The sequence below is a fragment of the Glycine max genome, chromosome 16 (genome assembly GCF_000004515.6).
Source record: "Glycine max cultivar Williams 82 chromosome 16, Glycine_max_v4.0, whole genome shotgun sequence".
Taxonomy (NCBI): domain Eukaryota; kingdom Viridiplantae; phylum Streptophyta; class Magnoliopsida; order Fabales; family Fabaceae; genus Glycine; species Glycine max.
This window is the reverse complement of record NC_038252.2, coordinates 9,890,300-9,907,807: the sequence shown is the minus strand read 5'-3', so window position 1 is coordinate 9,907,807 and position 17,508 is coordinate 9,890,300. Positions and strand designations below refer to the sequence as shown.

Below are 17,508 nucleotides of genomic sequence, written 5' to 3'. Positions count from 1 at the left end.
CAAATCTTTTTTTTAAAATCAAATTTTAACCTTAACACTTAGTTTTGGCTTTATTTTATTCTAGTCTTTATTTTAATAGTTTTTAAATTTTACATCAAAGTTTAATTGCTATGTAGAACCAATTCTTACTTCAAAATTTAATAGTTTCAATGAAAAAAAATATAAAACATAACAAATTTGATGAGAATATAACAGTAATACAATTTTTTTAAATAAAAAATTGTTAAAATTGTGACTTAGTTTGTTGGAAAAGTAAAATAAAATAAAAAGGGGACAAAGGACAAAGGATAGTCACCACTCAATAGTGACCAAAGGTTGCAGGGAAAGGGGCAGAGTTGCCCGGGTAGTGATGATGTCGCACGATCACGTCCCCATTCTTGTCTTCGTCAATGACGAGGTTTGGCCGAAACTAGAACTGGATTCGAGAAGCATGTCTTCCGCGTGCACCGTCTTCGTCGATCCCGAGTCCTCTGTAATTGACCAAGTTCACTACACCACTGAACAACTCTTCCACCCTAGACAACTCATCTTTGACCAAAAAGATGTCGCTAGGCCTTTTCAGTTGCACCCATAACAGAGGGTGTATGTTTGTCCTCAACCAACGTTCATTCACCATGATCCTTCTAGAGAGATCTCAAGGGGATTAAGAAGCCCTTCTGTAGAAACATGACCAAAAGAAGCGAAAATGCGACAAGTGCTGCGGTAGAATCTGATTGGAAGACACTTTGTTCGTGAGGTTTTACACTTTTGGCTTTCACCCTTAGTGATACTATGTATTTAGTTCTTGTCTATACCGGGTAAATATTCAATTTTTCATTATGTAATTTTGCTCTATCATAATATTTGAGGTGGACTCAAATTGATTTCCCTGCCTTGGCATGACTAGCGGGTCATCATTACCCATTCAAAATTTGATAACTGTTCGGTGCACTCCCATTACCCATTCAAAAGTTTTTTACTTTGCCTGCTGCTTCCTTTTAATAAAAAAATAAGATTTTAGATATTTTTCATTTACTTTTTTAAATTTATGGCATTACATTTTCACTTCTCTCCATTTCTCACATATGTTTCCCTCTTCTTTTTTTTACCTATGTTCATTAACCTCTCACTAACCTTATATAGATGGCAAACGAATAATTTCCTCTGGTGGAAAGATATCTACTTTTTACTGTGAGGATCAAGTTTCTTGTGCATGAAGTCTTATATTTAGTCAAAGGAATGTAGAGCATCAAGACATGCAAACTAAAAAAGGTGAATTTTTGCATCGAGGGGGTTTTGTATTTGGTTTCATTTAACTTTTGGGTTAGGGTGGGAGTGGCCACATGTTGTACTTCAACCTAAGCTCTCTTTATCATTAATAAAACCTTAGCTTCTTAAGAAAAAAAAAACAAGTAACTTTGACCAAACCTCTTATGGATAGAGAATGAAGAACAATAATTAAAGAAAATTATTTAGTCACATACATAAAAAGAAATAACACAGATTTGAATGTAAATGTTTATTATGTTAATTAAGGTTGTGTTATGTAAATTTTCCATTTTAGGTTGCAAACTAGCAAGCTACTTGATCATAAAGAGCCTTCAAGACCTCATTAACTGATTGACTACAATGCATTTAGCATTTTATGGTGTGTTTCGGTCTCTCAAAGTTGTTTTCTTGTTGATAGGGTATGCTCTATTTTCTATTGCTTGAATTTTTTTCATTTTCCAAAATTGGATTGAATGATTGTACTTATGGGCTTTCTTGATGTAATCTATGTGGACTTTTTTTAATCGTATTAGTTCTCTTATTTGATTTTTCTGGTTAAATGGAGCAGAATTAAATTTAGGGTGTAACTTTAGTTGACTGTAACTGTTGCGCTTAATTCGTAGAAGAATGTCTTCATACCTTCTTAGAGATCCAACATAGCTAAACTAGGTCTGTTTATGAAACTATTCTGAATTGAACTAAACTGATAACTAAATTCAAAAAGGCAACATGCTCTAGACCTGGTGTAACACCTCATAGTTTATTAGCTTGTAATTATTATATCAACAAGCCAATAGATAACTTAATGGAAAGTCCCCAACTCCTAAGTAATATAATCTTATTACTTTTTCTCATTGTCATAGTGTGAGGTATGAGAATAACATCATGCCTTTAATTATATATCCAGTTTATTGCTTCCTATTGGCTTTCTATTTCTCTTTCATGCTAACATGAATTACTGAACACTGGTTTTTTAGGCACTTGGTGTTCTAGTTGATAGGTTTGTACAGACGGCTGATTCAATTTCCCTACGCTTTCTCTTCCTTTTCCTATTTGCCTACAGTTTAGTATCTTCTTGGCATTTGAAGTTTTACTTTAATTTTATCTATCTTATTGAAGAAAGTTAACAGAGGACTAATTTTACTTCAGTTTTATCTATCTTCTTAAAGAAAATGAAAGGTAAAACTTAAGAATTTTATTTTTAATTCATATCTAGTAAGGGCATCCTCAAGTTGTGTTTCAAATTTAGGACTTCAAATTAAAATAACTCGAATGATTCCATGATTCGAGAAGATGGTACTTATATTATTATTTCCTTTCTTTAACTTAGTTTGCTCTTTTCTTATTTGTTCTGAATTTTCTTCTTTATAAATTCAATTTCCTGATTATTCTTGTCATTTTTTTCTTTGTGAAAACACAAAAGGATGTACAAATGCTAGAAGAATTGGAAGAGGAAAGACCACAGGTTTAAGTATTGCAAAGAAAAGGAGGAAGGGCGCTACAGGAAAATTGCATGTCATCATTCCAGCTGATAAGATTGTAGCTGTTGGACCAAGAACGGTAAATTTCATGACTGAAATTTCCATTATTGTTCAACAACATCCCCCTTTTAATGTACAAAAGTGGAAAGGTGTTCATGATGTTGTGAAAGAAAGAATAGTTATGAAAGTTATGGTAAATTTTATTTTTCGATACAATTTTTCAATTTTCTTTTCTCTAATTAATAAATCATATTTGTTATATTAATTTCAATTTAATTATCATGTGTAGGATTCTTTTGTTGTTGATGGTACAAGTACAAAACATACTAAGGAGGTTATCCTTGATACGATCAAAAGACTTCACTGAAATCACAGATGCAAACTTCACCAACATTTCCAAAAATATGAAACACATGAGGAAGCTTTGGAGAATAAACCTACAAACTCAAGTGATGATGAAGATTGAGAATATTTGGTAGAGTACTTATCAAGTTCTAATTTCAAGGTATGCTATTCTATACATACTTTTTAAATTGTTAAGTAGTTATAAATGTCAAACTTTTGATTATATTTTTTATTTGAATCAAACCAGGAAATTAGTACCAGAAATAAATTAAATAAATCAAAACAAGTTAATTATCACACATTTAGAAGGAAATCTTTTCAGGCCGTAAGCTTTGAAAAGGTATTTTTATTATTGTTTAATTGCAAATTGTTCATGACATATATAGTTTAGTTTAATGTGATAATAATTTTTGTTTTGAAATGTTTTTAGAGAGATCCTATGACTCAAAAGAAGCCTAATTTTCAAGATTTATGGCAAATAACTCATACAAGAAAGGGAGAATGGGTAGATGAAACATCTAAGGAAGTACATGTATGGTCTTTTTATGTGAATTATAAATTATAATTGTCATTGATTTATTATTTATTAATGGGAATTATAATTATGATTTGAACTTTCTCTAGATGAGGGTTGAAGAGGTTGCTTTAGAGAAGTTACAAGGCATAAACAAGGAAGCCGATAAAGACCAAATTGTTAATGCAGTCTTTTAATCAATTGTTGGAGAGCGATCAGGCTATTGTTGTGGTCATGGTGCTGACATTCAACCAACTAGGGGAAGATCTACTATGGGTTTACATGAAGAGTTAACAAATGAGTGTCAATCTATAGAAATGAAATTAAAAGAGGTTGAGAACCAACTTCAACAAGAGCGCAACATGAGGAGGAAATGACAACACACTTTGAAGAAAGTCAGAGACAGATCCTGGAAAGTCGAAGAACAATTCAAGAAAGAACTGACAAACAAATTGAGGAAAGGATGACATCTATTTTTTTTCGGAATGCTAACTTTTTCGGTATGTATGAAAAGTAATTAAATACTATAAAATTAAAATAAATTATTAATTATCAATGTTCTAAATATTTATATAGGGTGGATTATCTTCAATTGCAAAAAATAATGAGTCTACACTTGGTGACAAAGTTGAAGCTACTGAGTAAGTTTTGAATAGTTTTTAAGTTCTAGCTCATATTTATTCTTCAATCTTTTTTTAGTTAGTAACTAATGTATTATAGCATCCTGGATGTGATTTATGTGTGCCTATTGTAATGCAAAAGTTTTAAATGGCAGAAGGATGATATCCTATGTGGTGTTATGATAATGTGTTTACATGTTATTTGTGGTTTCGCTCTACTTGGTAGGGTGTGAGATCGTTTCTGTATATTGGGAGAAGTGTGGTTGATCTTTTTTGGTATTGTCATTTGTTCTGAAATTGGGAAATCCCAATATCTTCTAATATGCCACACCATTTGGGATATTACAAGATGCTGGGGTGAAACTTATTAGTATTAGTGGGAAAGTTGGGTTGGGTTTTGGTTCTATGTGGGGGATTTTTTGCACATGCACCTTGTGCTTTTATATTTTTGTCTATAAAAAAAGTGTCTACATGTATTTGGTTTGGGACTTGGGTACCCAAAATATGTTTGGGGGGTTTGATAGGCATTATTTCCTTGTGTGTCGTATTGTTTGGGATTAGGCTATATTAATAGATCTGGATGGTTAAAGTGACAAAACTTTAGTTCATATTCGACACTTGTGTTGTTTTTGGTTTTAAACAGTATCATATCTTAAAGGTTCTTGGTATATTCATGGGGGAATATGTAATAATGGGTAGTTGAGATTTTATGTTTTTATTGCTGGGTAGGTAAGGGACATTGGCTGTAGTGAAATATTTGTGCTCTTTTAATTATCAGCAAATTCCTTTAAAACATGGTACATGTACTAATAATACAAGTTTACTTTGCTAATAAAAAATCAAACTAACTTACATTTTTTATAGGCACGAGAGATAAAGAAGGCTCTGGATGTGTTTTGTTGTGTTCAACTTGATCCTGAAAATGGGGGAGCTTATAGTACAATAGTGTTTGTTTGAATAGAGTTATTTCTTTTATTGTATTAAAAATAGGAAACAACTTAGTTTCTTATAGTGTATTTATTGTTTTTATTTTAAATTCTCACACATTTAATTATTTATAGTCACCTTTTCTATTTTGGTTCCATCCCATCTCTACTTGTTTATCATATACATGTTAGTTTTTACTTGTGAAAACTACAACTTAGAATTTTACTCATTATAATAATTTATGATATATATTTTTTGCAACAATAATATTATCATGTGTATTTAAATAATATACAATTATCATTAAAATAAATTTAATATTTTTATTAAATTTTGCAATGATATAGATAGTTAACAAATGACTATCTTGGAGCAACTTTTTGTTATTAAGAAAAAATATAACTGTAATTAATCTTGGTAACAAAAGATTGTATTGTAACGACTTTAGTTGTTGTGAAAAGGTATCGTATCATAGCGAGACATTAATTGTTTAGAAAAATTATCTAATTATAGCTACTATAATTGATGATAACAAATCATGTTTTTGCAGCGACTTTAGTTGATGAGAAATATTTTTTTGGCAGCGACAATAGTTGTCAAGACATGTAAAATACGACAATAGCTTCAATGACTGTTACAAACTACTTATGGCAACAACAATTGTGTGAAAATAATAGTGATAATTATCGTAGTTAAAACATAAGTAATATCAATGACATTAAATATGGTTGCAGAAACTTTTAGGCAACGACATATAACAAAAATTTTGTTGCTGCCAATAGACTTTTTTTCTTGTAGTTTATGATAGAAAATAGATGAAAGATAAAGTGAACATATACATATTTATAATAATCCGTTGTTTCCTTAGTTTAAGTTACCATAATGCTAGCACATGATTGGTGATTCGCTAAAGCAGAAGACAGACCCTTAGTAGCTATATCTAGTGAGCTCACTAGGGTCAACTACTTTCTGATTTTGGGTTTCATATGTCTCGTACCACAAACATTGGGTTTCATATGTCTCGTACCACAAACATTGCCTCAAATTCAACTTTTCATGAACGAATGAACACAAAACTAGATAACCCATTTTGTTTGTGAAAAGATAGTAGTAGATGTCATCAAATTTAGTTCATGTTCATACACGTACAAAGTTGGCTGATTTACTAACCAAACCTGTCTTTATCGCTATTTTGAACTCATATCCAGATGGGTCTTCAAAATCTCTTCTTCCCATCTTGAGGGGGTTAGCACAACTGTAATAAGTTATCTACTTTTGGTCATTTAAGAAGTTTGTTACATCAGTTATCTACTTTCTGTTGTCCTTTGTATAAATACTCCTTTTCATCAATAATAAAGCTTAGAACTTTTATTTCTCATATTACAATATTGTTCATGTGGGTTTCGTAAACTTTGTACTTACCTGCCAAAGGCTTTTCGAGCAAAACATATCATTAGCTAAGTTGAACTAGAATCTTGCCCTTGTAATATGCTGCTATGTAAACTCTGTCCATATTTTGGTGACATTTCTTGAGAGAAAATCCTTTTGAGTTAAACAAAACTGGGAAAGTTCATCGTTGAGAAAGGTAAACTCTTCTTAATGCACTAAACCAACTAGCTACTGGTTGTGGTTGAGTTTATTAATGGAACATAATTTACAAAGAATTTAATTAAATACTGTATGAAATGTTTTTACATTGTTATTGAATCAAACATTATTAATATAGTTAATTTATTGACTTTAATAATAATTATCTGAAAATCATTTAAAAATAATTAATAGGCTAAAGTCTACTTTTGATTTTTATCTTTCTTTTTTTCAATTTAGTTCCTCTTTTTATTTTTGATAAAATCACTTTGATCTTTTGTTTTGAAAATGGTTTAAATTGGTCCTTACCATCACATTCATAACAGAAAAACGTTAATAGATCATGTTGAACATTTAAAAAAATTTAAAGGACGACTTGGAACCTTCTTTTGCCGAATATTTTGAATCTTAAAAAAAAAAAACAGGGACTAAAATGACATAATAACATAATTAGAAGAACAAACTAAATCCAATTACTATATTTTCATCATTTTCAATAGGTAGGGATTCTGGAATATGTATGTTTTAGCATGTGGGAAACCTGCACCAGGTTTTTTTTTTCCTTCTCAAAATACACCTTTTCACTCTTATTTCTTCCTAAAATATATATTTTTTTTAAAATTTCCAATATACACCACTTTCATGCAACTTTAGGAAGTTGGATTTCACCACCCTTTTTCCGCACGGTTCTTTTTTTAATTAATTTGTATGTTTAAATTTTTATTTTAATTTAAATTATTAAAATAATAGAAATATTATATTATATAAATATATTTTTAATTGATTTTAAAAATACCTTTTTATTAAATACTTCTCGGCCTTTAATAAATATATTTATGTTTTTGGGTAACTAGAATCTTGGCCTTTAATAAAAAAATATTTTTAAAACTAAAGGATAAAAGGACAGCAGAAAACACTCGTGGTGCAGGCGGTTTTTCTTCCCAAAATACACTTTCTCACTCCTATATTTTCCTAAAATATACATGTTTTTGAAAAAATTGTCAGTATATATCACTTTCATACAGCTTTGGGAAGTCCGGTTTGACCATAGGACTTCCGTACGGTTCTTTTTTTTTTTTAATTAATATATATGTTTAAATTTTTATTTTAATTTAAATTATTAAAATAATAGAAATATTATATTATATAAATATATTTTTAATTGATTTTAAAAATACCTTTTTATTAAATACTTCTTGGCCTTTAATAAATATATTTATGTTTTTGGGTAACTAGAATCTCGGCCTTTAATAAAAAAAATATTTTAAAAATTAATTAAAAATATATTTATATAATATAATATTTATATTACTTTAATAATTTAAATAAAAATAAAGATTTGAACATATAAATTAATTAAAAAAAAGAACCATACGGAAATCCTGTGGTCAAACTGGACTTTCCAAAAGCTGTATGAAAGTGATGTATATTGACAATTTTTTCAAAAACATGTATATTTTAGGAAAATATAGGAGTGAGAAGGTGTATTTTGGAAAGAAAAACCGCCTGCACAGAGTGTTTTCTGTTGCTTCTGGAGTATGCTTATCAGAAGCTGCAGTCGGATTATCAACTTGTATGCCATCCTTGACCATTGCTTATCAAAGAATGTTAATTTACGCATCTGGTATATTTGCTGAAAATGATTGAAGTGCTAGTAAATAAATTCACTTTTGTCCTTTATGTTATTTGGTAAGTTCATTTTAGTCCCTTTGAAAGGTTCAAACTGGTTTAGCATCGGCCTTTAAGTCTTTACAAATGTTCAAAATAGTTGACTAACATTTTTTGTTATATATAAACAATAGAAACCAATTTGAACCATTTTGAAAATATAAAAGGACAAAAGTGATTTTTTTTTTTTACAAAATAAAGGATCAAGTTAAACCAAAAAAGAAAATAAATGATCGAAAGTAAATTTTAACCTTATTAATATTTTAGTTATCTTTTTAAATTCAACTTTTTTGTTATTTGAAAAAAAAATCTTTATAATATGTTAGATATTTATTGTAATATATTTATAATATTATAAATACAATAATATATAAAAACAATTAATACTTATTATAATATTATCAGTTTTAATATACAAATGAATAATAAAACAATTATTGGCTTAAGTTTTAAGTATGTTTTTGGTCTTCATAAATAACACTTTTTATTTTTTGTCTCTGTAAATTTATTTTTTTAATTTTAATCTTGAATATTCATGTTTTATAATTTTTGTTCTTGTAGTTTTTAATCCTTTTAAATTTGTTTTTTTTTTTCAATTTTAGTTCGATTCTAATTTTTTATTTATAATTTCCATAATTCAATTCATGGTAATCATAAGGACTTTGATTCGGAGAACGCAATACACTGTCCTCCTCCAACGCAGCATTTTAAAACCAGACACTAAACACACAAACGCTGAATCTCTCGTTCGATTCTTGGCATTCCACTTCTCGCCCTCGTTCTTTTTTTGCGTTTTCTTCTTCTTCTTCTTCTTCTTCTTCTTCTTCTTCTCACTTTTTACCTAAGATTTTGTGGAACATGTCCGGGGAAGAGGAAGAAAACGCCGCAGAGCTCAAAATTGGAGACGGTAATTAAATTCTCTCTTATTATACAATTTGATTTTCTTTTTTGAATCATTTTGCTATAAATCGTTGTTTTTGTCCAATAGAATACACTTGAATGTCCTTTAAACCTGGGGATAGGGATGGCTCTTCCAATCTGTTGCACCGTACGCATTACGCAACTTGTGAAACCTCATATTGTAATTTGTAAACTTTTCCTTTGTGCGTCTTAAATCTTCTGTTGAATTAGGGGAATGCTTGTCGAAGTTACTTATATCTGAATTAAGTAAACCCTAAACCCTAAATTGTACCCAGTCAGTCATTTTATTGCATAACTTTACGGAATTCTTGTTTTAATCCCTGATTTTACAAAATAACATTCATGATAGTGAGGCATGAGGTAGAAAAGGGCTAAAATGAATGGCTTTTGTAACTAAATTGTGGATTTTGTAAAGTTAGGGACTAAAGTGATTGATGCATACACTCTCAGGGATTAGAATGGGATTTTTTTTTTATATGAATTATTTAATTTTAAATAGCATCCTATTGATAAATGCTTAAATGCTTGAATTTGGCGCTTTTAACAAGCATGGTGAACGTGCTTGGCATAGCAAGCTGCATCACTTCGGTATATATGCTAAAAACCAAGTCATTGGTGAGAATTTGGACAGTCGCTTTAAGATCAGTGCCATGTACGAATTGGCACAACTTTTGGCTGAGTTTCCCCTGATTCAAGCTATATATTTCCTTGCTATTGACAAAAGAATTTCAAAATACAAGGTCTTGTGGGTTATTTGGTTTTCACCTCAAAGAAATGTGGCTATTAACAAATTGTCAAGCTGTTTGGAAGTGGCATTAAGACAAAAGACTGAGTAACCATGTTAGTAGCGAACCAGTGATCCCCTTCAACTGTGGCCCTTTTCAAAGAAATGATTCCTAGATTAAGAAAAAAACAACCTTGAAAAGAATTGGATATGAAAAATAAGTTAATGTTTTAAGACACTGATAATGCAGGAAGTAAATTATCTTTATCTTAGATAATGCGGGAAGTAAATTATCTTTATCTTTATCTGAAAAATTTAGTAGTTAGTACTTTAATTCATATGGTTTTGAAGTTTGAGCTGTTATTTATTCTTAAAAATTTAATAACTTGATTTATGTGTTTTATATATAAATTCATATCTGCAAGATGCATCATGCTCCTTGCACAAAGCTGCTGAAGTCTGATTGATTCTACGATATATGGTTTTATTGTATTACATTTGCATCATGTTTGATTGCTGGAACTTGTTTTAATGTTTGGTATAATTGTTTTCACCTTTTTATCTCACACTAATGAAATATTTTTCCCCAGAGTTTTTGAAGGCAAAGTGCTTAATGAACTGTGAAGTTTCATTGATTCTTGAGCACAAGTATGAGCAGCTTCAACAGACATCTGATGATCCCATGAATCAAATTTCTCAGTGAGTTAAATTCTTTACCAAGTTCATCATTATTTGACACAGGTCCTAGAATAATGATTTCTGATGCCCAAGGAATAATTAATTTTTTTTCATGATTGGCTGCACTTAATTCCTCCAAGAACTTGTCTTTTATTATACAGCTGAAAATGGGTTCCACTTTGGTGTCCTTTAAATATAATAATATTAACGTTATAAAATATGTCTGCAAACTCTCTGATCCCAATTGACATATTTGATTAAATTAGATTCTGTTTTGACAACGGGATGGAAGAGGAGCAAAGTTGCTGGGCATGATTCCCATCTTATAGCACTGATTCTTTTTCTCTCTTTTTTTTTCCAGGGTATTTGAAAAGTCACTGCAGTATGTGAAACGTTTCAGTCGCTATAAAAATCCTGATGCTGTCAGACAAGTTCGAGAGTATCCTTCTAAACTAAATTGAATAACCCATTTGTCATTTCAGTTAAATTATGTTGAATGTTTATGTCAGTGTCCTGTTCTTTTAGAAAATTTGGCCCAAGTTCCTTTCATATTGTTATTGACTTTTTATTGTCTACAACTCTACATTAATTTTGTATTTTCCTTCAATTCAAGTAATATTTATTTCTTTTGATAAATTAAAGGACTATTGTATCTCATTTGGCATTTCTGAGAAAAATTCATCTATGTTAATTCCTCTTTTCCTAGAAGGAAATGCTAAGAAACTTGAAATTTTATTGTCATACTTCAGAATTGTGATCTTAACTGCCATACAGAATTCTCGCAAGATATCAATTGGCTGAGTTTGAGGTAATACACCTATTTCCTTCATGAATTCAGTAAAGGAAGCAAGTGTTCATATTTTATTTTCAAAAAAAGTTGAGTGTGTTGTCAGTTCACCCATTGGCCATTACAATATATGATTCCTTGTTTAAATGAATCTGTTGCAGTTGTGTGTCCTTGGCAACCTTTGCCCAGAAACTGTGGAGGAAGCTATTGCTATGGTTCCATCTATCAAGGTAAAAATAGTTTGCTTCTCCCTCTTTTTGTATTAGGTATGTTTGGTTTTTTTGGGGGATGATTTTCATTCTCTCTTTGATGTTTATTAAACTGAACTAGGAAGGAAATAGAGGATTTAATAAAAAGTAAATATGATTCATAAATTTTTTTCTCTTCTAATTACTGTCAAAAGTCAAGCACCAGAAAGTGTATAAAGTAATTTAGTTTATGAAACACCCCAAAGTGTAGAACTCGCAAAAAGTAAATGCTTTTATTGATGGATTTTGTTATGTTAATTAGAGATCTCTTATTTGTATCTCCTTAAAATCATCTCAACCAATTCCCTTAGAGTGTGTTTGGATGAGGCAATTTAAAATTCTAAAGAATTTTAAATTCTAAGAATTTCAAATGCTTTAATTTAAATTCTTTCATTTTTTAAAATTCTGTATTTGGATAAAAAATTAAATTTCTTCATTTTCAAAATTGTGTTTGGATAACAAAATTGAATTTCTTCATTTTCAAAATTTCTTATTTTGATAAAATAATCAAATGCATTCTTTTTTAAAATTTTATATTTGAATAATATATTTTTTAATAAAATAATTATTTTTTTCATTAATAAATTCCATGTACTATTTATCGAGTGAGGTATTCCAATAAATATGTATTATTTTAATCTATTTCAATTAAAAATATATTAATTTAACTATTTAAATCATTATTCCATTTCCGGTCCACTACAAAATTCTACATGTTTGGCAGAACTATTTAGTAGATAAAATGATATATTAAATGTGATCTTAGAACCACCACAACATACAAAGTATACAAATCAAAATTCACAAAAAAACTTGTTTTAGAAGCCTACAGATAAAACTTGTTTTGTGTAGAAGTCATTGGTCAGTAATGCAATTACACAAAAAAAAAAACTTGGATTGAAGCAAAATCTAGTAGCAAAATAAGTTCAACTTCCAAAATAATTCCAAATTTTCTAATTGCCTTTGCTTTAGCACAGGAATTCCTTCACATCTTTTTTGTAGAAGAAAACATAATGTTAAGTGCTACTGAACAAATCATATTTGTTAAAACATAATTTGTTATATAAAATGAGAGATATAAATGTAAAACATAATTATACAACATCAACATGCTTGTCATGATATCAAATGTACTTGTAATTTGGCATCAAGACGAGATGTAATCCTCCTTCTCATCCAATGGAAGAGCTTTTATAATCACAATTTTAATGAGATTTTCTGTCAACCAATCGATTGTTCTATGTCGAAGTGTACCATTAAAATTAGGTATATTATCTAGCTCATTCACCACTTCATGTACCACTTCTTGAGCTTCTTTTATTTTCATCTTTTTTTTTGTTCTCCATCTTCTTCTTAGTCACCAAATTCTTTCAATGACTCAGCTACTTCTCTATTTTCTTCCTTTTGTCATGTTAAACAATATTGTAACACTTACACAGAAACTGTATTTCACACTATTCAATTTGGAGATATATGTTCTTTATATAAACTAAAAAAGTAAAACACATGCTTTCTTATTCTGCGTTCGTGCAATTCAAGTTTTTCTCTTAAATTTTCTCCTGCCTTCGTGAGATCTTCCACCTATATGGAATAATATAAAGTACATGAAAAACAACATTAAGGGAAATGATTTTTTATGATTATTAAAATTCTGGTACGGCTAGCTACCATCTAATGATATTGACGAAGATTACAAAAATATTTTATACAGCAAACAGAGTTCTGTGGGTTATTTTTTTCCTTCCCCATGCTACTATCTAGCCGTTCTTCCAGGCACCGAGCCAAAATTAGAATTGAAGGAGCAAGTTTCTCAAAAATAGAACAGAAATAAAACAAAACAATGAGTACCAATACCAATCCAATCCCATAAAAGATTTTCATGGTAAATAGGGCAACATAAGCTTCACCATCCCGAAAGGATTTGACTTTGGCCTCCTTACTGAAACTTTCGCATTTGAAACAAAGAGCTAGAAACTAGTCAAAAGTCAAGGAACTCACCTAAAATCCATCAAGCAGGCTAAACAGCTTAAACTATAGTTTAATGATTCCGGTACTGAAGAACTTACAAACACAAATAAAACATACACACTCAAATAAAAGGTTGGATCAGACCTACCCATTACAACCATGTCATATACACAAACAATTCAGCATTTAAACAAGTAGTCTAGTGTTTTTTACAATAAGCCTAGCCACCTAATGACAATACTAAGGTGCAGAGCAAACAAGTTGTCATGGCATATACCTGTTCAGAACCAAATCACCACCAGCAGAATAAAAAGCACAGAAACAAGTTCCAGAAATATGCAACCAAGAGCAGCTAATAATGCATGTTCCTTTAATTGTTAATCTGTTACTGCTATTTATGGTAGAATAATCTTTTAAATTGATGAAAGTTGGCTTCTTAAACATTATCCATATAATGGGTGGAGTTGGACATACAAAGTAATGCATACAACTAATTGCAAACAATTAACCAAATCACAGAAATAAGTTTCAGAAATTCTTAAACATTCTTTTCTGGTTCGGTGAGTGAAGCAATTTTTTCTCACAAACAATGCAACTCCTTCAGAATCCTTTAGAATCATCAACAATGCAACAATAATCACATCTAACCACCCAATCTCACAAACAATTGACATGCTAATCACAAAATCAAAGCATAGAAACATCAATTACTACTTAAAGTTTCAGCAGAAAAAGGTTTTTCAATCAATTAAACAAACTGATTGAAGAAGAATAAATAGAAGGCCCCGTGCAAGCATTGAAATAGAGCATGCTCATTTTGAAGGCCAAGCTGCGAGAGCCAGGGATTAGGTCTGCGAGAATGAGTATTGAGGGAAATATATGAACCCTAGATTGGAATTCAGTTGAGTATTGAGGAAAATAAAGTAATAATCATAGAAGAACAACATCGAAACCATGAAAGTTCAAGAGAGAAGACGAACTAGAGAGAGAACTTCAAGAGTGAGTTGTCTTTGTCTAGGGAATTTCCAAATTCACTCTCCTGAGATGGAATTTGAAATGTTTATTTCAACTAACTAAAATCTCTTTCTAAATTCTAAAATTTTAAATTCCTTTTAGTAAAATATCCAAACAATTACTTTTAATAAAAAAGAATTTAATTTTCTGTAAAAAATACATTACCTAGTTAAATTATTCTATCCAAACAAACTCTTAATTTATCATTCCCCAGGGCATGAAACTTTGGTAGCCTAGTTCTCATTATTTACAGTACCCTCACAAGCTTACATTTGCCACACTGAACATTGTTAAAATTTTCCTCTGTAAGTAAAATTACTACTCTTATTGATTTATGGCCACTTGTGTTTAACATGAGGTTTTCCGTGTTTGCTGGTGAGTTAACCAGTTACTCAGAAATATTATTCATGCCCTATTGGGTTCTGTGAAGCTGCTAAGCAAGTTATATTTTGCATGATATATCTGAATATCAAACCTAACAGTAATTAAATCTTTTGCGTTAATTGCATCATTCTTTTACCTGCAGTCAAGAGGACGAGCTCAGGATGATGAAGCAATCGAGAAAATGTTAAATGACCTGTCGTTGATTAAGAAATTTGAATAAATACGTCAAAATTTGTGATGTAATGTTGGTACCGTATAACAACATATCACGTGACTGCAAGCAAACATTCTTGTGGTTTGTATTACAGAAACCCATGGTAATTATATTTAGTTTATTTTGTGACTGTTATTAAGAAGGATTTTGACACATGGTGCTGGTGTATGAAAGTGCCTTTAACCTGTTATGATAATTATGCGAATGTTGTGATTATTGTCTTGCTACAAAGGAAAAACTTTGCTCACACTCAAGACAACACACAACGTCTTTTCAAAATAATCTTTGAATTTCGGGAATTTTTATTCTGCAACATCTAGTAAATGAGTAAATGTTGCCAAATACGGAGTTTGGGGAACACTATCGACAACGTTGTGTTAGCGTTATGGTACACCTTTTAAGTTTTAAGCAATGGTCTAATTTTGCTTATTACCGAGCCAGTTATGCATTAACTTTTAAACATTGTCTATTAGGTAACTAAACAATCTTTACCATAGGTTGTAGTTTTTTTTAGAGTAAATGATTAAATGAATCGTTGAAAGATAAAGACATTAATATTATTTTTGATCCGTTAAGTTTTCCTTTAGTTGTTTTAGTACATTAAATTTTTTTTAAAATATTTTAATTGTTTATGTTTTTAAAAGTTTTATTGTGATTTTTTTTTGAATTTTGGCTTGAAATGTTGAACTCCATTAGCATCTCAGATTTTAAGATAATCATCTTTAAATAGTGACAACTAAAAACTATCAATAGATTTTTTTTTTCTCTATTGTTTTTTGCTCCAAATTGTCATGTTGCTTGCCACCGTTGACATCTATTTGCCTAATCGTCACCACATTGATGCCATCACCATGCAGTACTCCAACAACCAAGAGTCCAAAACCATTGTCCAACACCTTCACAAAGGTTACCACACCAAAATCCAATGCTTTTGCAACCTCCCTTCCTTGCATCAAACACAATTTTCCTTCTGGATGAAAAGGGTCCTAACAAAAGCCACACTTTACAACAACCTCTACATAAACGACATTAACATGCAAAATTTATTTTCTTAACACTTTTATTTGGTAACCAACATTTGACAACTTCAAAAAAATTGTCACACCACAAACAAAAATGATTTCCTTTTTTAAAAAAATTGCGTGCTTGTTCCATCAGCAACAATTTCAAATCTAGAAAAGATAAGTCTAGACATAGAATTTCATCATAAGGAGGAATCTTGGCCCGACACCACCATACGATCACAACAACTGCCTCCTCTCACGCCCCAACGACATCTGCACCGATGATGTTTTGATCTGCAAAAATGACAACACTGAGGTGGACTCCACAACCTTTGAGTTCGTGTTTCTCTTGTGGGAGAAAAGTCGCACCATCAGTATTGCGTGTTGGTGCACGTTGGCAACAATGGGCACAGAGGGATTTGATTGTAAGGTGGTCGTGGTGGTGCAAACTGACGACGATGTTGTGAGAGGATTTGTTGGTGTTTGGGGATAGAGAAAGGTTAGAGATTAGATTGTTTCATAATTTTTAAAATAACATAAATATAGGGATGACTTTTAGTCATTATTATATTAAACTAATTATTTTAAAATTTAAAATATTAAGAGTTAAATGTTTTAAATGGAAAATCGAAAATAATATATTAAAATGAAGCTTTTGAGAATATAAAAGATTAAAATGAAAATTTTTAAATTTAATGAAATGGACCATAAGTGATATTAAGCCAAAGAATAATTATCAATCAAATCAGCCTAGTTATGAAAGATGGATTGTCTATGAACAAGAAGAAATGTTAAAAGAAATGAAAAAAAATAAGCCATAGGTAAATTGACACATGAGCTTATGATTATTTTGGACCCAATTGAGTGCAACAAAAAGTTTTAAGGAACGGTGTTGCTATTAGTCTCACTTAAATTTCTTTTGGCCCCTATCGTTAGGGAAAATATCCTTTTGCCCCCCATTTGAAATTCTCTACCCCTCCATCTTATCTTTATGCCCTCCACCTTCTTCACCCATCTTCTCCTTTCTCCCCCACTGCGCTCAAACCCCTCCCCTTTCCTTCTTCTTCTTTCCCCCTTATGCACCCACAATCCCCCTTCTCAACCCTTCACAACCTTTCCCAACCTTTCCCTTCTCCTTCCTAACCCATTCTCCTTCCCTTGTGTTCTATGCCCCAG

General features: G+C 30.7%; 1 protein-coding gene and 1 long non-coding RNA gene across 9 annotated transcripts; both read left to right on the top strand.

Annotated features, from left to right (window-relative positions):
* Window positions 1-302: 302 nt before the first annotated feature.
* LOC102667985 (uncharacterized) lies at window positions 303-5,287 on the top strand. Of its 8 annotated transcripts, none has more exons than XR_001385327.3 (9): window positions 303-736; window positions 1,123-1,251; window positions 1,544-1,667; window positions 2,672-2,922; window positions 3,019-3,234; window positions 3,505-3,606; window positions 3,699-4,088; window positions 4,165-4,229; window positions 5,073-5,287. It is a non-coding gene; the product is annotated as an uncharacterized lncRNA (long non-coding RNA). The 8 variants fall into 8 exon arrangements; XR_003264963.2 differs by having other exon boundaries at window positions 303-797; XR_001385328.3 differs by adding an exon at window positions 3,322-3,414 and having other exon boundaries at window positions 303-1,251.
* A 3,840-nt stretch (window positions 5,288-9,127) lies between these two features.
* On the top strand, window positions 9,128-15,482 carry LOC100499661 (uncharacterized). The gene is given in 6 exon segments (NM_001251008.2): window positions 9,128-9,297; window positions 10,626-10,734; window positions 11,075-11,152; window positions 11,488-11,521; window positions 11,662-11,730; window positions 15,257-15,482. Coding segments are annotated over 6 exon segments (417 nt in total). The 5' UTR covers window positions 9,128-9,248; the 3' UTR covers window positions 15,335-15,482.
* Window positions 15,483-17,508: the final 2,026 nt, after the last annotated feature.